Here is a 27,716-nt window from a genome sequence, read left to right as displayed (position 1 = left end):
TGTCACCCACGTGGTTGGGCTTAGTATTGTTTGTTATTTGTGTATATGTTACATTAATTGCTTTTGTAATCCCTGTTGATGTCCTAGTGACTAGGACGAAATATAGGAAGTATTAAATTCTATTTTAATTCTTTCTGAGTGTTGTAAAAAATCCATTAAGCCTCTAACATGATTACAATGGGATTGTCAGAGCAGAACCCCTGTTGTAAGTTGAGGATTAACTGGATATGGTGCTATACCAGAAGTTAGACGACATGCAAGGGTCAGTTAATCCCTTAACGCACACTCAACCGACTTAACTCGGATCCAAGAAACTGAATTTTTTTTCCACACAGCCGAGTTAATACTTGTGACCATGAAATTTAGGTTTCACATATAAATACAACCGAATATACATGCTAGACAATTTTGTGCCCATTTCCTTTCAGCTGAGAAAAGTTGTCAATGGCATGTATCAGCTATTTCGTTTGCACATTTTTTGTCCACTATTGCCTGTGAATGTCAATTCTTTGTTTTGTAATTGTGCATTTGTTCACTAGAGTGCCATTTACATCGAGGCCATTTATATTTTATAACATTTGTTTGTTATTTATTTTTAAGTTATATTTATTACCCTATCATGAATAGTGATCAAGACTGGTTATTTAGTTCAGAAGATGAAACTTTAGAACACAGTGGCAGTGATTCAGAAGTTGATGCTATTTCAGAAGATGAAAGTACTGATGATGAAACTCTTGCTTTAGCCTGACAATGGTATCCAATACAACAAGATGCTCATCCACCTCCACCATTGCTTCCACAGAAGCTCCCGGTATAAAAATATTGATGTTGGCGATTATAACTGCCTAAATTTCTTCGAGCTTTTTTTTGATGATCAATTGATTCAATGTGTTGTGGATGAAACAAATAGATATGCAAGGAGTCATACCCTTGGTAAAGAAAAGACTTCTTGGTATGACACAAATCCAAATGAAATCAGAGTATTTTTGGCTGTTGTACTTTTGCAAAGTATAGTAAGAAAACCAGAATACTGTCATTATTGGACAAAAAATCCATTATTATATATACCATTTTTTCCGGATTGTATGAGCAGGAAACACTTCGAGGCCATAAAACAATTTCTACATTTTTCAAATAATGATGAATTTGATCCAGCAAATCACCTTCGCCCAAAACTCAACAAAATCTGGCCAATTTATGAAGATTTGAATAGAAAATTTGGCAATTCGATTATGCCAGAGATATTGGTGACTATTGACGAAAGTTTATTGCTTTATAAAGGTCGTCTGGGATGAGTGCAACACATTACTCTCAAAAGGGCCAGATTCGGCATTAAAAACATACTTATTATGTGAATCACAAAGTGGATATGGCAATAATTTTATAATCTATACTGGCAAGAATACTATTCTGGACAGAGATTTTAGTCCAGTGTCCAATCTTCCAATGTCTTTGCAAATAGTGATGACTGTGATGAAACCTTCATTGAATAAAGGTTATTGTTTGACTATGGACAATTTCTATAATTCACCTGGATTAGCTGATCTATTGATAATAAATAAGACTGATGTTTATGGAACATTACGCATATCACGAAAAGAAGTACCCAGCGAATTGAAGAATAAAAAATTGAAAACTGGAGAAGTAATTGGTTTTCAGAGAGGAAAAAGTGTGTGTAATGAAATGGAAGGACAAGAAGAATATCTCCCTTATCTCTACCATTCACATTACATCAATGGTAGATATAGAGATGCGCAAAGGAAGAACAAAAAAACTGCAACTTGTGTTGGATTACAACCATACCATGGGTGGTGTTGATCACATTGATCAACACCTGTCTTCGTATGTTGTACTCAGAAAGAGTACAACTGTATATACTGAAAAGGACAGGTTACCGTGAGGTAGGCGGGTGATCAAGGTGTCTAGAAAGGCCAGACTATTATAGTTTCCTTTTCCATAGTAAACTGGATTCAAGGGTGAAGGTTATTGAGGTGACATAGAAAAGTATCTGTGTCTGGGCCATGAGACCAAATAGGAAAGACGACATCCACATATCTCAACCAGATAGAAGATTTGAGAGGTGCTGAGCCAGTAGCTTGTTTTTCAGAATCTTCCATTAAAAAAATTGGCAAGGGGAGGGTGAGAGGGGAGACCCCATAGAGGTGTACCCCCTATTTGTTTATATATATATTGTTTTCCCAAGAGAAATAACCGGAATGGATAGCAAAGGAAAAGAGGTAAATAATATCAAGTGTGAAAACGTTTTTTAATGTTACATTAAAACATAACGACACACCTTATTACTGAAGTGCAGTAATAAGGTGTGTCATTTAAGGGAATGTTTGTGAACAATGCTGTGATGTCAGAACTCACTAGAATATCAGTATCATCAACAATCATATTTTCAATGATGCTTTTAAAATAGGAAGAATTTTTTATGTATGATGTGGTGTGACCAGTAAGGGGAGCAAGAAAATTTGATAATTGTTTGGTTATTTATAGCAGGGAGAATCAGTGGTATCTACTATGGGTTGTAAGGGAGAATTGGGTTTATGAATTTTAGGCAAGCCATGTATCCAAGGGGTATGGCAACTGTGAAAGGTTCGAGTTTTTTGTGATATTAAGAGGCCAGGAAGAAACGTTTTGAGTAGACTTTTTAGTTTCTTGATTTCGGATTTTGTAGGATGATAATCTAAAGGTCTAGATTATTTTTATATCCTAGGCCACCAAATGGTGTCCATAGGGGGGCACCCTGTGGACACCATCAGGATAAAGTAATTAGGACTCTAGTCTTTCTTCCCACATGTTTCAGTTAGTTTTGTTGTACTGCCTTTGTGTGTGTTACAAGTCACATTTTGTACTCCTGATGATGTCTCTGTAACTGAGATGAAATTTTGGAAGCATTAAATACTTCTTTTAATCATTTCCTAGTGCTGTTTCACTCTATAAAGCTGTTATCATGAGTTTTTCCCAGCACTTAAGCCTTAACACACAGATGTTAAAATTTCAACTGACATAGGTATATATTTGTTGCATTCTTTCACACATCTTCCTGACTTACCCATCAAGTGTTGACAGTAATCGTAAGATTAACCTGTCAGGATATAAACCTGACAAGATAAAGTAAACCAAACATATGCTATGCAAAGTAGCAGGGCTTAATTTTCCTGCAAAAAAAAAAAAAATGCACTGATTTTGCACTGTTTTCACCAATGAGGTCTTATGCATGCATCCATAATGCCTTTTGTATATTTGTTCAAACTGAAAAATTGTCTGCCAACATACACACACAACAAAGACAAGTTTAACTTTTTTGTGTAACATTAATACACAGACAGGAGAAGAAAGAGTATGTTTGCCACACATTATTTTTGTTGAAACTTTGGTAATCATATCTCTACCCATATTATTATACAAAAAAAAAAAAAAAAAAAAAATCACAAGACAGACAATCTCTCTCTCTCATCTATAAATAAATCCTGCTCCTTCAGCTTCAGAAGTCTTCCTATTTTTAATGAGTCAATTTCATGCATATAATTCTATGCTTACATACAAAAGCAGGGTACGAATAAAGTGCCAAGCCTCCTGCAGTGTCCACAGCACTCCTGCCAAGGGAGACTATGATTTTCATGACTGACCACACCCACATCAACAACAGGTCTTCAAGGTGAGCACTCAGTAGAGTCATGTACATAAGGGAAGTCAGTAAAATGGATCTGTAACCTTGGCACAAAGATTGGCTCTGAGGACTGGACCAGTCAAGCTGGTGGGTCCAAACAGGTATGGCACTGCACCAGGACTGGGCGAAACTGTCCGGTGATGGAACTAAGTGAGTCCAGTGTGGCATGCCTGTTTTGGCTGGCAACTAGCAGCCAATCAGAACTGGAACCGACCAGGAGAATCCAAGTGTCTAATTAAAACAAAGCATTGTGATGGTCGTAGAGAGGTGCTGCCACCATGTCATCACTGTCCATTGTCATGAACGTAATGAGGTAAATGTGCAGGAAGTGTCAGATTAATTTATTTCATTAGCATATGGGGAAAAAATACAAGAAATTAATGAGCAAAATTATATACAGACTAACAGTTAACCAATCAATGGCACTATCTGAGAGTGAATGTAAATTCTTAAGACCTCCAGGGAAGGAGTGTGTGGAGCAGTCATCAGTCATCAGCAGTCTGCATAGCACTGCACATGCAAAAAGGCAACTGTGAAATTCCCCACAGATGTAACAAGTGGGCACAGTGGCTTTGTGCAATCCTAAATCTGTTTATCTGGCTCCAGAGGTATCAAGATAGATTAAGATCTGGAGGTTTGATGGTTAGATCTGTAATCAGGTACTTATTTGTAGTCTGTTCCTGAGTTTGCTCCACCAATCCTGGGGACCATCACCTGGTATTCCCACAAGCCAGATGGGAAATCTAGAGATAAGGAGGTGAGCTAGAGGTGGAGAGTTATCTTGCTTTATAGGAAGGTACATAATATTTCTGACTTTATTTATTTCTTTGATGTTAGTTTCTTCTCTCCTGAAGCATGGAAGAGTTATGTGGGAAAGAACAGACAACCAAGGGAGAGGAGTAGATCTTAAGGTACCAGAGAAAGTTCTATTGTTATGTTAAGCTGTGTGTCAACAAGTCATGTGGTGACTTCAGCTTCAAACTGGCAAACAATACTCTGCAACTAGAAAGACCAGAGTCGGGGCTGCTGTTCTAAAAGTCAAGACATTACAGCCCCAAGTTGTGTCAATGACCTTGTTTATACACACACAACAAAGACAAGTTTAACTTTTTTGTGTAACATTAATACACAGACAGGAGAAGAAAGAGTATGTTTGCTACACATTATTTTTGTTGAAACTTTGGTAATCATATCTCTACCCATATTATTATACAAAAAAAAAAAAAAATCACAAGACAGACAATCTCTCTCTCTCATCTATAACTTTAAGGTAACTTTAGCTTAGTGTTTACCAAATGTTTTCACAGTATACAGTATGTTAGACTCCAGTTGCAGAAGTTTATTTTTTTTTTCTATGAGCCTCACAGTTATTTAGGTGGAAAGCTGAAACAATAGTTTTGCTGGGGTTAGGAGATGGTCCCCAGCTTTCCAAGTAGTTTTGCACTGAGCTCAAATCTTTGCTATTTCCTGAAGATTTTGGAAGGTACTGTCTTGGATGGCAATTGCTATGTTATTAGCATAGATAAACTTTCGACTAGCTGTTGGAAGGATGTTCCTTGTGTACAGGTTGAATGGAGGTGGGGCAAGAACAGATCCTTGTGGCAATCCATCCCGCAGGATAAATGTTCTGCTTTTTTTTTTGTGAATCCAGAGAAATTTTTATTTTCCTATTGGAGAGCACTTGTTTTAATAATTTTAGAGTTTTTTGGCTGTTTTATACAGTAAACCTTACTTTCATATGGTGTCTTAAGCTGATGTTAGGTGTATCAAGGCAATACCTTCATACACATCAATTATTAGATAAAAGTGTGCGTTGACTGGCCAAATCTGCGACAACTCTGACCTGGGATTTAGTGAAGTGTCACTGCATCGCAATATGTATGTATAGTTGTTATTGAGGCAATGCTCTGACTAGATACATGCCATGTCATGCTTCACACACAATGAGAACTGAACACCTGGGTTCTTATGTGATACGATGATTGAATGCCTCTAAATCAGAATCTCATCTAGCCACCGCAACAATATCATTCATGCCTCATGCACTGAAAAAGGCAATACTAGATAGAGTTGCTTTTGCACTGTTATGGTGTGATTGCTCTGGTGAAGAGGCCACTAGAACGGAAGCATCAAGCCAGCTAATGAGACTAGGTGGCCACTACTTCCAATGCTGCACCATTCAAGTGTGACATGCAAGCACCAAATTGTCTGCAGACAATGCAGGTACTGGTCTGAAAGTTGCAGTTAGTAGAGGACCACCATAGTGTGATCCATTGAGATTCATCCTTTGACTGAGAGGATGAGCCTCAAAGTATAATCAATGGATGAGTCTCTGCTGCAGATACAGTCAAGAAACATAAACATTGTTACAATTTCCTAACCACTAATTTATGTTGCAGCAATTAACTTACCTACACTCAATGGACAAAACATTAGAGACAGGGATTGTTGGCTAAGGATTTTTTTTGCTATATTTTTTTAATTAATTTTTTACATAATCTAGCTACTAGCTATTTGGAGTTAAAGCAATGAAGGCTATGAGGCAATGTCTGTTAATTGCATGTGTTCTTCTGGCCAGTTTTTCAGGAATGAAAAACCCAAGTTTCCAAGAGGGAAAAATCATGCCATCAACATCAGTTATGAGACCAGTTAAGTCAGCTTCAAGTGAAAAGCCTTTATAAAGGTTCTTTTTGTCCCAGATGGGATTCAAAGCAGGTTTTCCCAATCAAAGAGCATTGCCGATACTGACTGAGTTAAAGTGGGTCACATAATCCAGAAACCCTGATAATTCATAATTGCCCATCATACAAAGAATCCTCAAGCTCTCAATACACACATGCTGAGCTTTCTAGCAGACATTTATAGACATCCTCAAGAAAAATCTAGGTGACAACTGCGTAATCTAAGAAGTGGTTTTGGTCAACTTGTGTTCTTGCTTTGCAGAAATATTGCTAGAGGACATATCTTTCAAGATTTTGCTTGTGTTTGATAATGCAATGGGACATCCAGTAGATTTGGGTGACTTTCATCCTAAACATTCTCCCCAATATTTCAATTTTCCTGATTCTGGATTCTGTCTATGGATCAGAGTTATTCAAACATTACTCCAAAACAACAACATCCAAAACATACTACATGCAGGACATTTACACAGTAATTGCTGCCAGAGGTGAGAGCTGAATGGAGCAATGGGAATTTTGGAAGAAATACATCTATGCCATCAAGAATACTGCTGTAATTTGGAAGAAAATTTATCTATAGTTTATCCATAGCATCAAAGGATTGAATAAGGTTGATGCTCTTCAAAGAATTTCTAGTGAACTGTCCAGATAGCATCAGCTGAACCTTGATGTGAATGATGAAGACATCGAAGTGCTGACTAATCTAAGAAAGTTGAAAGTACAAAGGACAGGTGAGATTTCAGAGGAGGATGAACTAGTTATAGAACCAAAAATGCTTCTTAAGAAAGGAAGTGACTGCAGTATGCAGGAAATTAGCCTAAGTAATGAACTACTCTAAAAGAATGATTCTGATTCTTCAAACCAACAAATGCAATAGGATTATACAGGTTTCCATTGTTATTATTTTTTTTATAAATCAAAAAGGATGACATCTCTCTAAAGAACATTTGAAAAATATAAAGAGTTGCAAGTCCAGCAGAACCTCCAACTTCCACAGAAGCATTTTTCCTTGAAATTATAATTTCAATTTTACTGCAAATTAAGCTTTCAAGAGTTTTCCAAATTGACCAGAATGTTAAATAATTAATCTAACTTTTTTTCTGGCAGCTTTCATATTTATTGATTTGTCTTGTTTAATAATACTGCATAAGTTTGATGGAGAAATGAATCAAAACTTAGCCTAAGCATTTAAACAACAGTAAAATAATAATAATCTGTTCCTACAAAAAAAAAAGTAGTGCTGTCACTGAAACGTCTGTGATGGAAATAAATAAGAGTAAGACAGTAAATACAGGATCTCATTAACTACATAAGTCAATGCTTGAGTGCAGCTGACATCTGAGAATTGCTGAAACATTCTTTACAAAACTTTGGCACACACACACACACACCTTTATTCTGTTCAGCAACAGGTGGTGGCCACTTCCTATTTCAAATCCTTTGTACATGCTTGCATCTTGCACTCTCATGAAGGTATTCTTATCAATAAGGACTGCTGTTTTACTTGTTTGCTCCACAATCTAAACATTTTTAAGTTGGGACATGATGTTAGCAATCATTTGTCTATATCCTAAGCAGGTATTTCCGCCATCTGTAAATGAGCTATCAAGTGATGAAACTGAATTGTGAAAATAGTTAAAATCCAATCTCAAGAAAGCAATCTAAAAAATCAAGTTAATCATCTGCAATGGAAATAATTGATTTATTTCAAGCAATACAGTATTTATGAAATAAAATAAAAAATTAAATGCATAGGATGCACTTACACAAGTACTTACTACTCCTGCACTAGCTGCAACTAGAGATGAGTCATTGCTATCTGCTGTTGTTTGTTTCTTTCTAATTATAAATAACACATATACACATATTATTCACATGCACAAAAAACTAAATAAATTACATTCATTTGAACAGAATATATACTGATACAACTTAAATTCACAGAATAATGAAGAATGATTTATACAGTCAACAGTAATGCAATAATCACTTGGAGAAAATATTTTTGCTATCAAAGAAGATGTGATAAGATACTCATAATTCCTGATATATACCATAAAGACAGGATACAAAATAGTACTACATGAAAAGTTTACACTGTTACTGAGTTCTATTGACAAATATCCTCCAAATTAATCTGTTAGGACATCAATACTATCAGATCTCATATTTTGGTGTCTTAGAAGATCATATTCGCTATCAATAATGATATAAAATAAATTCTCTGTCTACCTATCAGAATGCTGGATAACCCACATCAATGTCTTGATACCCTGAACCATTTTTAAACTAGTTTCTAAAAGATACTGCAATACACCACAGATGTTTGCTTTAATCTTGGCAACCTCTGCCCATAAATATTACATTATAAAGAAAAGTTGCATTAAAACTGATATCAAAATCGATATTTAAATTCAGTACAAGTCTTCAAGATTCCATAACTAAATAGAATAACTGCTGTAACTCATTTGCATGAAAAGACATGCTAACTGGAACATGCCATTCTTCAAAATAATGATGACACCAAACCTAAGGCTAATACTGTGGAAAGATTTAGTGTGAAGATAATAACCAGTATTAGCATACTAAAAAATTCCAGATTTATATAATCATCTCCCCCCACATCATAATATCAAAGAATGATAAATTATAGTTGACAAAAAATTATATTCTTATTTTCATTTTTATTTTACACAAGAATGAGGAAACTTTAGTTTGCTCATGCATGGGTAAAATAAAGACTCGAGTAATTGTATACAAAGACACTTGATATAATGCATAGCATGTTACCTTCTCAGGCATTTATAATGCTATGCATTATGGGGAAAGGTCTCCAATCAGACTGGTTTCAATCTTTATTGAGGTCTCATCAGTGTGGGCTAGACACATGGAGATATTGAGAATTAACTCTATGGTGAAATCATATTTCCATACTCTGCTCATTACTCATTACAAGGTTTTTCAATAATGAAGTCTAGATGAGAATGAAAGTAATCTTTAGACATTATTGCCTCCCATCATGTGGTACTTATAACCCAGTTTTTGGATTTTCCGATTTACTTTTGTCTCAAAACCCTTCAAACAATATCTTTGAATGATTTCCAAGCCTCTAGTTCTGTTTTAGTGAGAATTTTTAAATTCTACTTCTTAATTTGAAGTCCAACAAATACATACTACTAAAGTTTGTTTTCTGAAACCTAAATTACTACACAGAACTGTGGACAGACAAATATTTTAAAAAAGACAACTGGCAAACAATTAACGAAAATGAAAAGGAAATAACTGAAGAAGAATTAGAAATCAGCCTGAAAGAAACAAGAAATGGAAAATCACCCGGAGAAGATAAGCTAGGTTCAGAACTATATAAATACGCAGGAACAAGATTCAAAGGAAGACTCTTATTATTTTTAAATAAAACTTACTCAACTGGTATCCCCCCCCAATAGAATGGAAAAAAGCAATTGTGATTCCTATCTTTAAGAAAGGTAATAGAGATGACCCTAAAATCTATAGAGGTATCAGTATACTAAATTCATGTTACAAAATATACAGCAGAATCTTAAATAACAGACTAATGAAATATTCCGAAAACTTTATTCTAGAGGTACAAAATGGATTTAGAAAAGGACGATCATGTATCCAGCCTTCTGCCTAAAATTAATAATAGAGAAAAGAAGAGAATATAATTTAGAAACACATATTGCATTTATTGACTTTGAAAAAGCATTTGACAAAGTTAAAAGAAACATATTATTTAACATATTAAAAGAAAGACAAATACCAAATAATATCCTAAAAGCTGTCACAAGTATATATGAAAATAATCAAATACAAATAAGATTAAATCACAAGCTATCATATACAAGAGAGATAAACCAAGGGGTCCGACAGGGATGTCCCCTCTCAGCAACTCTTTTTAATATCTACTTAAATGAAATAATAATAAAATGGAGTAAAAATTTACATCAAGGAATTAAACTTTCACCTACAGTTAACTTAAACACTCTCCTCTTTGCAGACGACCAAATAATAATTACAAATTCTGAAGATAACTTACAGAAAGCTATTTTAAATCTAAATGAGATATCCAAAGATTGTGGTATGATAATATCAACGGAAAAATCAAAAACTATGTCCTTTAAAGGACAAGATCCAGCAAGAACTAAAATAGTAATATATAACAAGATCTTAGAACAGGTGAATTCATTTAACTACCTAGGATGTATGATCACTTATGAAAATGAAAAAGATATAAACATAAAAATTGCAAAATATTTAAAAATAACAGGAGTAATTAACTCTATATTTAAACCAAACCTAGTTCAAAAACAAACCAGGCTAAAAGTATACAATACATTAGCCCTACCGGTCTTAATGTATGGAAGCGAAATCTGGACAATAAAACAAAAAGACAAAGATTAACAACAGCAGCAGAAATGAAGTTTATGAGAAAAACGGCAAAGTATACCCTATTTGATCACAAAAGAAACGAAGATATTATGAAAGAATTAAACCAAGAACCAGTAATTGAAAAAATTAAAAAATATAAACATAGATGGATGGAACACGTTCAAAGAATGGAAACAGAAAGATTACCAAAACAAGCCTTAAAGTACAAGCCATTAGGAAAAAGAAAACCAGGACGTCCTCTTAAACGATTCAACGATGACTTCTAAGGCCGGAACAGGCCATACTAGGCCTAAATCCTTGATACGTATGATGATGATGATGAATTTGAAGTCCAACAAATACATACTAAAGTTTGTTTTGTGAAACATCCTGAAATCTTGCAGTTAAGTATTGTAATGCAGGTAATTTTTTTAAGTCTTGGACAAAAGAAATAACATGTTCCAGTATAACATACAGGTAGTAATATTTTCTTGAGACAATCAAAAATATTTTTGTTTTATGCTCTCTTTTCCTGATGTAAAATCCTATAGTGAAGGCCATATTTTCAGAACATAATGTTCTATAAATGCTCTGCTTTCCCATAAACACAAAAAACACTATAGTAAATACTTCTTGCATATCCAGCACTAATGTGTTTGCTTTTAAATACCACATATCAACTGATGTATGTAAGTATGCTTTATGATGGAAGTAACCAAAAAATATTATAATTTTTATTATGATATAATATAATAAAAGCTGCCTATGTAGCCAAGCGGCAACATTTCTAGTTAACTTTTTCTTTTACTGTGACTCCCATCCATAAAAGATTCTAAACCTATAGATTAATACTGTGGGTGAGATAAGGATTTTTTAAAAAATTTATTTTTATATCTTTTGTAGTTTTTATTAATTTTTACCTAGTCAGAAATGGGCGATTACTTTTAAATCACCATATATATCTAATAGCTGTGTGTGTGTGTGTGTTAATGCATTCCAACAGAAGTAACAAGGTACAAAAGATAAATAAAAAAAAATACACACACACATTTTTATTATAATAAAATAATAAAAGTTACCTATGTAGCCATGCGGAAAATTCCTAGTTTCATAATTTTAGGCAACCAGAACCTGGAATGGTCCTGCAACCATTACAGGTTCAGTTCTAGTCAGAAACAATAAGAATTACTTCTAGGCCTTCCTCCTGATCTAAGCATATGATCTATAGCTTCAATATCTGGAGATTTTTTTGTGTATTTACTTAGCTTACTAAACTTTTTTTTTTATTTTATTTGATGTTACTCCCATCCATAAAAGGTTAAAAGTTGCAAACCTGGTTAAACTGAATCAGTGCTGTAATAAATTTAGTTTGTAAATCAGCAATGAAATAAAGATGATGAAAGTAAGCAGGAACATTAAAAATGAACTGCATCCTGAATGGAGAATGGTAGCATAATTAAAACATAGTTATTTAGGCACACTTTTTTGTGAAGAAGGCAAATTAAACATGGAAATAGACAACGGAATTGACAAAGCTGATATAGTAGGAAGTCAACTGAATAAAATTATATGGAATAAGAGAGAAATTAGTCAAAACATTAACTAATATACAGTACAAGACAGTGTTCAAACCTATTTTAACTTATGGATCTGAGAGTTGGATTAGAAATAAAACACTTGATCAAAGACTGGAGAAGACATGAGAGTTTTGAGAAAGCTTGGGGGGAGGATAAAACAGATAGAATCAGTGGCAAAATTACATTAAAATGAAGATATCAAAAAGGATCTTAAACAATTAGAAATGAAAGATTATCAAAACAATGTTTTTTGCCAAGAAAAGACCCAGAGGAAGACCAATATCCAACTAGATTGATAAAGTATGAAGAGCTTTAGAAGAATGAAATAACATCTGACAATACTGGAATCGTGACAGATAACAGATTAATTTCGAGAAAAATTATAGATGAGAAGTTAGTAATGATGTAAATTTTCAGGTAGTACTGTCATCACAATATTCTGTAGACCTATGCTCGAATTTTAATGGGGTGAAATAGCACTGGGAAAGGATTAAAAATAATATTTAACTCTTCCAATATTTCTGCCACTGCTTTTAAAAATCAACCTAATTTGAATAAATATGGTTGCATAAAACTTCCCAAAATATGGGGAACATTAATACTTACCAATTGACATTCTAGGCTGCTGATAGATGTCCACAGAGGGCACCCCACCTAGCTAGGAGATACACTCGACTTACATCCACATGTGTCACTTACTTTTGTGTTGCCTGTTTGTGTGTTACAAGTCTCACATTGTACTCCTGATGATGTCTCTGTAACTGAGATGAAATATTGGAAGAATTAAATATTTTTAATCTTTTCCTGTACTGTCTCATTCCATTAAACTTCTAATACAAGTTTCTCCCAGCACTCAACACACAGTTCTACATCCTTTCTGAGCCTCTTTTCAAGTACTCTTGCATAAATCTTACCACAAACAAACATACCACAGAAACTTCTCAGTAATTCTCACATTTAGCTTTATTTTATGTATTTATGTTTTTTGTGAATAGATTCTTATTGGAACTCTACTCCAATCACATATATGATATGTACCCTGAGGATACATATCAGTATTTTTTGATGATGAAATTCTAGATACAGTAAAATCTCTTGTAATCAGCACCCAATTAACCAGCAATACCAAAACAATGGCACTTTCAAAGGTCTAAATTTAAACTTAGAAATTTAAGTCTATGAGATAAGAAAAATATGCAATGGGCTTGCATTCTGGCAACACTGTCGTATGCACAGCCAAGTCGTGTGGGGCACGCAACTACTGAACGTATGCTTCACACAATACTACCAGTGGCTCATTGGCTAAGAGAGAGAGATCACATGGGTTGTTTTGTATATTGCACAGCCAGAACTTGCAACAACAAACCGCATTCGTATATATGTACACTCCATGGTATCGCTATGGCTACTCCCGCAAAACATAAGAGAAATGTTTCTCACTCTCAAGTTAAATTAAAACTCGAATTGCTGGAGAAAATGGAGAGAGGTGTCAGCAAAACGAAATTAATGGAGGAATATAAAGTTGGAAATTCAACTTTGTACAATACAAAGAAACAAGGTGGCCAACTCCAGAAATTCATGATGCAAACAGAATCTACAAAAGCTGCAGAAAATTGGAAAACTGTACACCAATCCCAGTATGAAGAATTAGATCATGTGTAATACAAGTGGTTTGCCCTGAAACGATCAGAGGGAGCTTGCATTTCTGGACCGATGGTGCAAGAAAAAGTGAAGGAATTGCACGGGAAAATGAAGATGCAAGGCAACTGTGGATTTTCTGTTGGGTTACTTAACCAATTCAAAGAAAGGCATGGAATCCATAAATTAGATGTGTCTGGTGAACAGAGGAGTGCTGATGAAGTGTCTGCAAAAGAGTTTATTGAACAATTTCAGAAAATTGTGGACGAAAATAATATGACTGCGGAACAAATATATAATGCCGATGAGACTGGATTGTTATGGAAGTGTCTTCCCATGTTGACTTTGGCTTGTGTGATGGAAGCCTCGCTGATGGGCTTTAAGCAGAACAACGACTGTGTAACTGTGGTGGTATGCACAAAGTAAGATTGTCAGTGGTAGGCAAGTACCACAATCTACGGTGCTTTAAAAATGTGAGAAATCTGCCTATCCATTATCGGGCACAAAAGAACACATGGATGGATTGTGACATATTCAAAGAATGGTTTCATGGTGTATTTGTGCCCAGTGTGAAGGAGCATTTAAGAGAAAAGAGTTTACCACCAGACAGAAAAGTGATTCTTTTGTTGGACAATTGCCACACCCAACCCCCAGCTGAACACTTAAATGTGGAAAACATTTGTGTTATGTTTCTACCACCCAGTGTAACAAGCCTTGTCCAGCCAATGACCAAGAAGTCATTGAGAATATAATGATAAACTACTGCTCCCTTTTTATGTGTCGATGTGTGAACTTTGAAGGTAGAGTCCAAGATTTTCAAAAACAGCTCACATTAAAAGACACCGTATTTACTTTGTCTCTTGCCTGTAAGAATGTAAAGAACATTACTTTACGTCGCTGTTGTGGCCAATGATCATGTGAAGATGACGAATCAAGGGATGAAGATTTTCGTGGTTTTAAAACGTCTGACATCTTGGATTTAGTAACACATGCAGAGAAGGTTGGGTGCAGGCTTGGGTGGATGTAGACAATTCCGTTCCCATCACTCACTCTCTCTTGGTGACAATGAAATAATCAAACATGTACTGAGAAAGGAGAAAGATGATGAGGAGGATGACGGCAAACAGACCAAGAAAGTTACATGGAAGGAAGCTGATGAAGGATTGCAGACTTTCATAAGATTTGCTGAGCAATGTTCATCTATGTCAGAACATGATGTTATGAAACTTCATTGTATACAAGTTTTAATAATGGCAAACCGTGAGCAGACATATAAATACAAAATTAATAACGGAAAAACTCACGTAAAAAGATTATTTAATAGTATAATTTTCGCCTGTGTGTCACAGACCATACAATCTAGGTCGTCCGCCTAGATTGTATGGTCTTCCGAAAATTCATAAACCAGGCGTTCCGTTGAGGCCAGTTGTAGATTGCATAGGTTGTCCCACTTACAAAATTTCAAAATTTTTATCAAATCTTCTCACTTCTTCAACTAGAAGAACTGATATTTATATAAAAAAATACTTAGGATTTCAAAAATAAAATTTCAGATCTTCATTTGGATGTTTCGGATATCATGATCAGTTTAAATATTGTTTCTTTATTTACAAAGTTCCTTTATCTGACAGCATTGAATTACTGCAACAGGATTTCCTTCAGACATTGTAAAAATATTTAATTCTGTAATACATTCTGGTTATTTTTCCTTTAAAAATAAGTTGTATCAACAAATTGAAGGAACAGCAATGGACAATCCTCCTTCTCCTGCTATCTCCAACTTCTTTATGGAACATTTTGAACAACGTATCTTTGACATTTCTCCCAGACCTACTCATTGGTTCAGATATGTCGATGACATTTTTGCTATATGGAAGCTCTTCTGATGAACTTCAACAGTTTCTCACTAAGTTAAATGCACTTCATCCAAGGATCCAGTTTACCCTAGAAGAGTAGAATCAAATAAGCAGTTAGCCTTTTTAGATCTTCTAATTCTTCGCCAACCAGAAGGTAACCTACATTTCTCTATAGAAAGAAGACTCATACAGGACATTATATCCATGCTGAATCTCATCACCATCCCAGTCAAAAGGCAGGAACTATTAAAACACTGATTCATCATGCCCACTCCTTTTGTTCTTCAGACGATCTATTATGGAAAGAACTGCAATATATTACTTCTTCCTTTCTATCTAATGAATATAAGAATTCCTTCATCAAAACAGCTTTGAGTAGCTTTAATATGTCTTCCTCTTCAAATACAGAAGAAATAACGTGCATTCCTATCCCGTATGTACAAGGCATTAGCGAACGTATAGCAGAAGTTTTAAAACCACTGAATATTTTTGTTGTCTTTCGACCATTCAGAAAAATCTCCGCCTTTCTCACTTCTCCTAAGGACAAGCTTCCACATCTTAATTATCCAGGTGTTTACCAGATTCCTTGCTTTTGTGGATTATCTTATTTCGGACAAACAGGAAGGTCTGCCTCTATTCAGCTAGAAGAACACCAGTCTTATATTCAATACCTTGAACCTGAACAGTCTGGACTTGCAGAACATGCCATCTTCACTAGACATAGAGTTCATTGGTAAAAGACAAGGGTCCGTCACAAAAGTCGGTTCCTCATAGAACGGCTTTATAAAGAAACATGTGAAACTTTACTTCACTCTCCTAACTTAAACAGATCTGATGGTTTACGTCTATCCCCTTTGAGAGACAGTACTTTACAAATCAGCTAATCTTTCCTAACTTTTTATTGTATATATATATATATATATATATTTTTTTTTTTTTTTGTTATTGTTAGGAAATTTATTGATCTTTTTAGTTATCATACACTAGCTACTTAGGTGACGCTTTTTGGAATTGTCAGTTGTTTAATTTGAGCTTAAAATTTACTGAAGATGACTGTGACACACAGGCGAAAATTATACTATTAAATAATCTTTTTACATGAATTTTTCTGTTATTAATTTTGTATTCCTAAATCACTTAAGGAACTGACAACATAGATACGAATATAAATTAAATTACACTTTAATAAATATTTCTGATGTTTCAGCAACGTCATGTTGCCATCTTCAAAAGGAACTTACAAAAAAGGCATGTGCACGTAGGCACTACAACACAGTAACTGAGAATGAAGTGATGAAGCTATTGTTCTCAATGACTTGACATATAGAAATGATAGACCATACAGAAAATTAGCATCCCTTATCTGCTCCACTAAAGACTAACCACTTCCCCTAGACCTACCTGGTCCCTTGCAGCTGTAAACTGTCTTACTTTGGCTAAACAGGCAGGACAGCGAATATCAGAATTTCTGAACACAAGGACTACATCCGTTTTCACAAGTACAGCCATTCTGGTCTTGCAGACCATGCTCTAGATACATATCACAGAATACGGTGGAAGAAAGCTACAGTAATACACCGTAGCAAATACAAATTCGAAAGACTATTTATGGAATCAGCCTCAGCCCTAAGAAACTCTCTAAACCTCAACAAATTTGGTTGTATGAGACTGCCCCAAATTTGGGAGGCTTACATCAGCAGACCTTCAGTCCAACGGCCAAGAACACCTACTTAGCCTGCTAGGGTGCACCATCAGGACTTTTAGGAGAACAATAGCTTCAGCACTTCATTCTCAGTTACTGTGTTATAGTGAATACATGCACGTGCCTTTTTTGTAAGTTCCTTTTGAAGATGGCAACGTGACGTCGAAATATCGGAAATATTTATTAAAGTGTAATTTAATTTATTTTCGTATCTATGTTGTCAATTCCTTAAGTGATTTAGTAATGCATAACCAACGTATAAGCCTGTCTATGAGAATAATTTTGTATTCATTGTATACACGGCGAATTTTTAAAGCTCCAGCGACAATCTTGTAAGCAGGCAGACATTCGAAGTTGTTATATTATCACACTAAAAAAATTCACAACAATTTTCATGTGATAATGCATACTGTAATTTTTAAATGCTGTTTAAATTTGATTTTGTGAAATATAAAATTATGTGTGTGTGTTTTAAATTTTAAAAAATCCACACAATTTTTGATGTTATTTATTTAATTATGGGGGGGAGATTAAAAAACACGACCAATGAACTTCGTATGCTGCAATTTCTACAGATGGCATCACAAAACATGAACAGGTATGTTCTCGAAATATATATTCAATTATCTGGCAAAATCTCATGTCTGGAATCAGCAAAGTACCATTGTTGCTGGTTAAGAGAGATTCTAATGTATTTAGCACTGAACATATGGGCAAGAAACTGGGTGGTGGTCTACCATAACTTCTGATATAAGACATTGCTTTCTCAGTATATTCATGGACCTACCATGAACCACTGGAAATAGTAAAATGGGCAAAATAACTCATCATGATTTCTTGAATTTTACAGCAACAGCAGCTATTTTTGAGATGAAGAAAGAGTAATCATTTGTTGTTTAATTTTGTATACAAACATATGTATAATGACTATGAATTGATAAAGTTGCCCACATTAAGATATAATTTTTACATCTTAGAGCATAAATCAATATGCATAAGTCTTTGGTAGACAATTTATTTTGTGGTTGTTTAGAATTGTTATTATTACACCCTCCATGGAGTCAGCACACCCATCGTTGGAGGTTCATTTAAATGACAACATATTTAGCATACTGAATCTTAAAATTCTTAACGCTCCTTACATTTAACAACTCATTCTAGTAATGTGCTCCACTCAATGACAATTCTCCATGTAAAAAATCTACTCACATCCCTCTCACCACACTCTTACATACCTTCTAGGAATGGTCTCTGCCTCTTGCCTTCTACTCTTTTTTTTATTCCTCCTCTGGATTAATCCAATAAAATCCTCTCACTAACTTAAATGTCTCTATCGTATCATATCACATCTTTTCTTCCTATCCACCAATCTCTGCAATCCATATTTCTTTGACCTCTCTCCATAGCCAGCATTCCAAAGTCCAGATATTTTCTTAAGTCACTCATCTCTGGATCCTCTCCAATGGTTCCACATCACATTGAAAACCAGGTGACCAAATCTGAGCACAACAGTCCAAGTGTAGTCTGACCAGTGCTTTATAAAGTGGCACAACCATTCCTTATCCCTACAAGTTAGAGTACTTCTTATCATAGTAGCACTACGATGTGCAATCTTTGCAACACTTGCAATATGCCCTGTAAACTTCAGTTTACTGTCAACTACCACTCCCAAATCCTGAATCTCATCCACTTGCTGCAATATAGCATACTGAATCTTAAAATTCAGTATGCTATCAATACAGTAAAGAGCTTTATATTTCTGCACTCCAAAATGCAACACTTTGCACTTAAAACTACAATCCTACTCCTTTGTCCAAACCAAAAGATTTCAGTCTACTGAAATCTTCCTGAAGGGAATTAACATCAGCAGTGTTACTTATAATTCTCCCCAACTTTGCATCATCAGCAAACCACTGAAGATCTCCAGTCCGTCTACATGATATATCATTTATAAATAAGTTAAACACAGCAGGGGTCCAAGAAGAGAACCCTGAGGAACACCACTGGTTACCCTTGTTTTTTTTGAAACTCTGCTCCATCATACACAACTTGATGGTATCGCTCAGAGAGCCAATCTCAGATCCATCTAACCAATATATTATCTATTCCCATCCTCAGCAACTTATACATCAACTTATCATGTGGCAATCTATCAAACACTTTTGCAAAGTCCAAGAATATCACTGTATATATGATTCTCCCCTATCTAATACACTCATTACCTTATCATAAAATGCAATAAATTGCTATAACAAGACCTATCTTTTACAAATCCACTGATCATCATAAAGAATGCTATTTTGATCAACCCAAAGCTGTACTCTATTCAGAACAAATCTCTCCAACACATTGACTACAACTGCAGTTATACAGAGTGGTCTATAATTGGAAACTTCTGTCCTAGAACTATGCTTGTGGAGTGGTACTATTTTGCCTTCTTTCCATTCCTTAGGAACTCTACCCAATGCAAGACTTTCATTAAACAACCACGTCAAGGGCATAGCTAACTGTTGTGCACATTCTTTGAGAATAAGGTGGTGATATGTTATCCATTCCCACAGCCTTATTAACATCTAACCCAATCAACACCTGATACCACTGATTCTTTCACTTCCAATTCTCCTAATACTTGCCTCTCTTCTATATATTGCACAGCATCATTTACACCAGTATGAATGCTCAATAATTCCATTATATTCTTTGCAAGTCACTGTTGCCATGACTATCCACCAGTGTCAACCTGCCATAATTATTCTCTTTCTTGCTTGCCAAAGAGCAGGAAAATTCTCCTGAATTAACCTTGTCCAGACCAGCCAATCTCTTCTCATATTGCACCTTTTCGTTCTTTACCATGCTTGTCACCATCCTAGCCTGCATTTTATACTCTTCATGGATCTGAGCACCACCAACCCTATAGCATTTTCTTTTCCAACACAGTTTGCTTGATTTTACTGTTCATCCATTTCACTCCTAATCTATTTACTTGCTTAACCTTTGGTATGCAGTTATACATTGCTTGTGTCAGATACTGCTAATAATAGTTACCCATCAACTTGTGAAAAATGAAAAGATAGCGTGAAGCATTGGAGATCAGCATATCTCTATTACGAGAATTGTTTTGCATATGTAATACAAAATTGGAGATGTTAATGTCGGCTCTTTGCTTTATGCGGATGATGTTATACTTCTAAATAAATCCGCTACAAGTCTGCAAGATTCTCTGACTAAATTGAATAGCTGTTGTAATAGATATGGTATGAAGGTCAGCAATAAAAAGACAAAGACAATGAAAATAGGCAGAATCATTGAAAATGTCAACTGTGTTGTGAATGGAGAACCTGTGGAACAAGTAAAACATTTCAGCTACTTAGGCACAATTTTTACTGAAGATGGTAAACTAAATATAGAAATAGACAACAGAATCAGCAAAGCTGGTATCGTGGGAAGTCAATTGAATAAATTCATATGGAATAAGAAAGAAATTAGTCGGAACACTAAATTAGCTGTATACAAGACTGTTCAAACCAATTTTAACTTATGGATCTGAGAGCTGGGTCAGAAGTAAAACACTTCACCAAAGACTAGAGACCGCAGATATGAGAGTCCTGAGAAAGATTAGAGGCGTGAACAGATGGCATCAATAGCAATATCATATTAAAAATGAGGATATTAGGAAAGAACTTGACATTGTCAGCATCCAGGAATGCGTTAGCAGAGCTAATCTCAGGTGGTATGGTCACTTAAATAGAATGGGAGAGGAAAGATTAGCAAAACAAGTGTTCTCTGCCAGGTTGGCAGGAAAACGACCCAGAGGAAGACCAAGATATAGGTGGATTGATACGGTACAAAGTGCCTTAGACGATAGAAATATAAGATCTGATAATGTTGGAGTCTTGACAAGTAACAGACTGATTTGGAGGAAAATTGTAGATAGGAAGTTAGTAATGATGTAATTTTTTCATGTAGTACTGTCATATCCTGTACACCCCTTGAGGGTACATGGCAGGAATTTGATGATGATGATGTAATACATCTCTGCTCCAATTCCTTTCCTGAAATCATAGATCTATTTCATTGACTACAGGAGCATTAAATCTTCTTAATGTTCTCCAGAAGGTGTTTAGTTTATTTGAACAACTACTTTCATTTTATCATAAACCATTTCTTTTAGAATTGCTTTAAAATTCAAACCTAAACATATTAACGAATCATTTGTAGTAATGAAATGACTATCTGTATTGGGATTATATGTGCAAGGAGACTTGGTGTGCACTACATCATCTCCTATAAAAATATATTTACAACAGATTGTGAATTTCATTAGGATTGCCAACAATAAATCAAACGAACAGTAAATCTCTCTTTGAATTCTGATCAGAATAACATCTTAAATCTAATGGTTTCAAATGCCATTTGAAAGTAAGAATAGCATTTTCTAGTATTTTTCAGAAATTCTTTTAAAGAAACTAAACCTTCACCAAGCAATAAAGTAGAATTTACCCAAAATTCTATAATTCTGTTTGGCAAAACATGAAGACTTCAGATACACTTCCAGTCAATTTTCCTTTTGTAGAAACATAAGAAGGCTAAATGCATTTCAACATCATTATCATTTTTTATTTATTTATTATTATTTTTTTAATGACCTTCTTTTGAGAAAATTTACAGTGAAAACATTCATGATTAGCAGCCTAGCTTGACTTGAACCAGGCCTTGTATGGTATAAGTGACATGTACTTTAAAACATTCTACTCCTACATGGCATTTCAAAGCAGGCAATTTTAATTTCTAGTTTCAGCATTTTTATTTAGATGACAATTTAAATAAATTCAAATTCAAAAATTTTTTACTATTACTTTTACGATACTGTAAATCAGAATACATAGCAAAAAGAAATATTTTTTAAATAAACAATATTTAATGGGGATGCTTAAGGGTCAAAGCTGTATAACTGAGAGGAGACCTCCACATAGCCTTTAAAGGAATGCGGAGAACCGACCAGGGCTTCTGACCTAATGTCAAATCCTCACCTTCTCGTGGTGCACCCTGTTGGGTATCTACTTTGATACTGAACGAACGAGGATGGGCTGGCAATTTGGGATTTAGCCGACCAAATTGTATTCTAATTGGTTAAACCAAAATAAAAAATGATGGTACAACATGACAAAATTTCATGCCAGCTGGGGCATCACCCGGTTAAACAAGGCCCCCGTTGTTTTCGCCAGGGAACCAGGGCGAATAGCGAAAAGTCAGCTACTGGAACAAATCTGAAAACAAACCCCAACTCAACATCACCAGAGTTAAAGATCGGTACTATCAATGTAAGAAGCCTGAATGGCAAAGAAATGGAGCTAGCTGAGGAATTAGATAAGTACCAGATCGACATAATAGGGGTGACTGAAACAAAAAAGATCAAAACTGGTGAGATCTTTCTGAGCAATAAATACAAAATGTTATATTCAGGCAATGACAAGCAAGGAAAAGAAGGAGTAGCCATACTATTCAACACAAAATACGAGGCTAATCTTCTTGAATGGCAGTCAGTCTCAAGTAGAGTAATGTGGGCAAATATGAGAATGGGGAACTGGACAATGAGACTTATTTGTGCCTATGGTCCCACAGAAGGCTCTACTAAGATAGAAGTGGAGGAATTTTTTGAAGCTTTAGAAAAAGCAACTGACACAATGAAAAAGAAAAAGTTGGTCCTTGTTGGGGATCTAAATAGCAGAGTAGGAAATGATTGCGAGACATACAAAAATATTTTGGGAAAATTTGGAGAAAAGAGCAAAGCTAATAATAATGGCAAATACCTGTTGGATTTCTGCTCAGGACATGGACTGGTTATTACTAACACCATGTTCCAACATAAAAATGTGCACAAATTCACATGGAGAGAAGAGGCTAGGAATAAGAAAAGTCTCATTGACTATGTTATTGTTGATAGTGATGTTTTCTCCCTGGTGCAGGACACCAGAGTGTACAGAGGATTTGAAATTGGAAGTGATCACTATTTAGTCTTGAGCAGGATAAAATTGAATTTCATACTGAAAAGAATAACATGTAAGAAAGTTTTAAAGCGAATAAAAGGTGAGCAGCACTCAGATGGGAACTGTAGACTAAAATACACAAAGATTATTGAAAAGAAAATGAAAGAGTTTGAGAACAGGAATCAAAGCTTGGAAATTCAGTGGCAAACTCTGAAGAAAACATTGATTGATTCTGCCAGAGAGGCATGTGGTGAGGTTGTGTGCAAGGATAAAAAAATCAGAACTCCCTGGTGGACACAGGAAGTTAAAGAGGCAGTGAAGAAAAAGAAGAAAGCATATCAAAAGTTCCTGGCAAATAAGTCAGCTTTGTCTCTTACAGAATACAGAGACAAATGTAAGAAAGCTAAACACTGTGTAAAACTAGCTAAACAAAAGTCATGGGAAGACTTTGGCAAGAATATAGAAAATAAATATCAAGAAGGTGGCAAAATATTCTGAAGGTTGTTGAAGAAGCTTAGGAATGGAGGAAAGAGTGCTGTAAAAGGAGTTAGAGATGATAAAGGTGACATGAAAACAAAAAAAAAAGATATCTTTGAAGTATGGAGTAATTACTTTGAAAAACTGCTAAATGAAACAAGCAGTGATGACAGCGCAGTGGTAAAAAACACTGACCAGGCATGCAGTCAGGAATACATATCCATACTTGAAGTAGAAAAAGCCATCAAAGGCTTGAAATGTGGAAAGGCAGCAGGAGTAGATGATATTCGACCAGAAATGCTGAAGTATGGTGGTATAAAAGTCTTACAGTGGCTGCATTGCATAATTCAGTAAGCCTGGACAGAGGGACGAATTCCTGATGATTGGAGTAGAGCTCTCATAGTACCCATATATAAAAAGGGAAATAAAACTGAATGTGAGAATTACAGAGGTATTTCCCTACTGAGTGTTCCTGGTAAGATCTATGCAAGTATACTTGAGAAACGGTTGAGAAGAATTGTGGAAGAAAAGCTGGGTGAAGAACAAGCTGGATTCAGGCCAAATAGAGGCTGTCAGGATCAGATCTTCACTTTACGACAAATAGTCAAGAAAGCATGGGAATATAACAAAGATCTGTATTTAAGTTTTGTCAATTTGGAAAACGCATATGACAAGGTGCCAAGAGAGAAGCTATTCAATACGCTGCAGTTATATGGTGTCAATGGGGTATTATATCAAGCAATACTTAGTCTTTATTTGAGTTGTAAGTCAGCAGTTAGAATTGAAGGAAGTACAGGAAGATGGTTTAATGTTAAATCTGGTGTGAGACAAGGATGTACATTATCCCCTCTGTTATTCATTATCTATATGGATCATATTATGAAGGAAAGTGGTATTAAACCTGATATCAAAATTGGAGATGTTAATGTCAGCTCTTTGCTTTATGCAGATGATGTTATACTTCTAAATAAATCCGCTACAAGTCTGCAAGATTCTCTGACTAAATTGAATAGCTGTTGTAATAGATATGGTATGAAGGTCAGCAATAAAAAGACAAAGACAATGAAAATAGGCAGAATCATTGAAAATGTCAACTGTGTTGTGAATGGAGAAACTGTGGAACAAGTAAAACATTTCAGCTACTTAGGCACGATTTTTACTGAAGATGGTAAATTAAATATAGAAATAGATAACAGAATCAGCAAAGCTGGTATGGTGGGAAGTCAATTGAATAAATTCATATGGAATAAGAGAGAAATTAGTCGGAACACTAAATTAGCTGTATACAAGGCAGTGTTCAAACCAGTTTTAACTTATGGATCTGAAAGCTGGGTCAGAAGTAAAACACTTCACCAAAGACTAGGGACCGCAGATATGAGAGTCCTGAGAAAGATTAGAGGCGTGAACAGATGGCATCAGTGGCAATATCATATTAAAAATGAGGATATTAGGAAAGAACTTGACATTGTCAGCATCCAGGAATGCGTTAGCAGAGCTAATCTCAGGTGGTATGGTCACTTAAATAGAATGGGAGAGAAAAGATTAGCAAAACAAGTGTTCTCTGCCAGGTTGGCAGGAAAACGACCCAGAGGAAGACCAAGATATAGGTGGATTGATATGGTACAAAGTGCCTTAGACGATAGAAATATAAGATCTGATAATGTTGGAGTCTTGACAAGTAACAGACTGATTTGGAGGAAAATTGTAGATAGGAAGTTAGTAATGATGTAATTTTTTCATGTAGTACTATCATATCCTGTACACCCCTTGAGGGTACACATGGCAGGAATTTGATGATGATGATGATGATGACAATATTTAATAAATTAAAAAAAAAATACAAACAGGATTCAATTTTCCATGTCATAAATAAAGAACTGAAAAAATATGTTTTCTTTATTACTTTGTTTTTGCAATTTCAAAAGCCAAGACTTGATTCCCATTAAATTGATCAAGTGTTCCACTTCTAACCTACTTCCTCAATTGGATTTAATTAAATTTGTCAGAGTAAAACTCTGTTCACAATCAACACTCATGGAATGTTCCTGCAAATATAATCAAAATTGTCACATCATGACAATGGCGATCTTTTAAGGCATTCAACTAAGTCATCAAATTTCTTAGTTGTACCAGTCTTGACTTTTTAAACGCTAACCAATTTTAAAATCACAACATTGTTTACATATTTTTCTATTTAAATCTTCATAATTCAGTACAGTAACCCCACGACTTATGTAAATTCGCAGTTACATAATAAATCTCGAAAATCACAACTACTAGCACGTATGAAGATGTTTGCGGATTTTGCGTCTTTGACATCCACTGCAGTATGCAACGACATAATGTTAACTAGACTCAGCATTCGCAGCAAATGTAACGAATAGTAACAGGCAGTGACAGGTTACCGGTAAATGCCGAGAGCAGCAGAGGGCAAGTGCGCAAAAGTCGTAACATTCAAATTGAAACTCATAAACAATTCCTCCTTTCCCCGACCTGTCAGTAGTCTATGCCTCGCGCGGTTAGTTTAGTCACTTGTTTATCACCGTTAGTGTTCATTGTTTATTTATCCTTAAAATGGATTCGAAACACAAAACCGAATGCGCTGGTAATAAATCTAAAAAACAAAGGTCTGAAATTACCTTAGAAGAAAAGTTGAAAATAATTCGTATGCATGAAGACAAGAAAATTATATCAACAATAGCTCGTGATATAAAATGACCTATTTCGACAGTGAATATGATAGTGAAGGATAAAGTTCGCATTGTTGAAAGCATGAAAGGTGCAGTAACGCTGAAGGGCACAATCATTACCAATAAGAGGCTGGGCCCAATTTCAGAGATGGAGAAATTGTTATCTCACTGGATCAAGGATCTGACACAGAAGGCTAGGTCTTTACATAAAGATTAACAAGAGAAGACTAGCATCACGGACAAGGATAGTGCATTTAAAGCTAGTGCTGGATGGTTCAAACGATTCAAGAAGCATACAAATCTACACAGCATCAAAGTCACGGGTGAGGCAGCAAGTGCAGATACAGACATGGCAAGCAAATTTCCCAAACTTCTGGCAGAAATAATTGAGGAAACGAAATATTTGCCTGAACAAGTATTGACGAAACGGCTCTGTTTTGGAAGAGGATGCCAACACGGACATTTATTGCAAAAGAGGAAAAATCTAAGCCTGGATTCAAGGTCACAAGATCGTATCACCGTTATGATTGGTGCCAACACTTCAGGGGACTTAAACTTAAACTGCTTACAGTGTACTATTCCCAGAGACTGCGGGCCTTTAAGAACACTGACCTGAGTAGGCTGCCCGTAATCTGGAAATCCAATACCAAAGCTTGGGTTACACGTGTGCTGTTCGCAGAGTGGTTCAATAACCACTTCATTCCCCCAGGTAAAGGAATATTGTGCCAAGAAAGGAATCCCGTTTAAAGTGCTTCTCCTCCTGGACAATGCCCCCAGCCACCCAGAGAATAGTTGGATGACTTTCATTCTGACGTAAAAGTTGTTTACCTGCCTCCTAAAACCGCCGCACTGTTGCAACCTATGGAGCAAGGCGCTTTTGCGACTTTCAAATCCTACTATCTGCGGTGTATGTTTTCCCAAGCAATTAAGGCCATTGACAGTGGTGAGGGCATTACTCTACGTGATTTCTGGAAGAATTATAATATCCTTGAAGCTATCAAAAACATTGGGGGTGGCATGAGATGAAGTCAAGCGGACAA

The 27,716-nt window shown here is 35.4% G+C and overlaps 1 protein-coding gene across 4 annotated transcripts in view; it reads right to left on the bottom strand.

Moving 5' to 3' along the window:
* Positions 1–27,716, bottom strand: part of LOC150104472 (uncharacterized) — a 209,024-nt gene that overhangs the window by 84,179 nt on the left and 97,129 nt on the right. For all 4 annotated transcript variants that reach the window (XM_090395653.1, XM_090395655.1, XM_090395656.1 and 1 more), the window contains one exon: positions 8,127–8,199. In XM_090395653.1, the coding sequence (XP_090251779.1) occupies positions 8,127–8,199 (73 nt within the window). The remainder of the gene's footprint in view (positions 1–8,126; positions 8,200–27,716) is intronic.

Source organism: Typopeltis vanoorti, chromosome 7 (assembly GCF_054136105.1).
Source record: "Typopeltis vanoorti isolate ZY-2024b chromosome 7, IOZ_Tvanoo_1.0, whole genome shotgun sequence".
Taxonomy (NCBI): Eukaryota; Metazoa; Arthropoda; class Arachnida; order Uropygi; family Thelyphonidae; genus Typopeltis; species Typopeltis vanoorti.
This window is presented reverse-complemented; position numbering and strand designations above follow the sequence as displayed.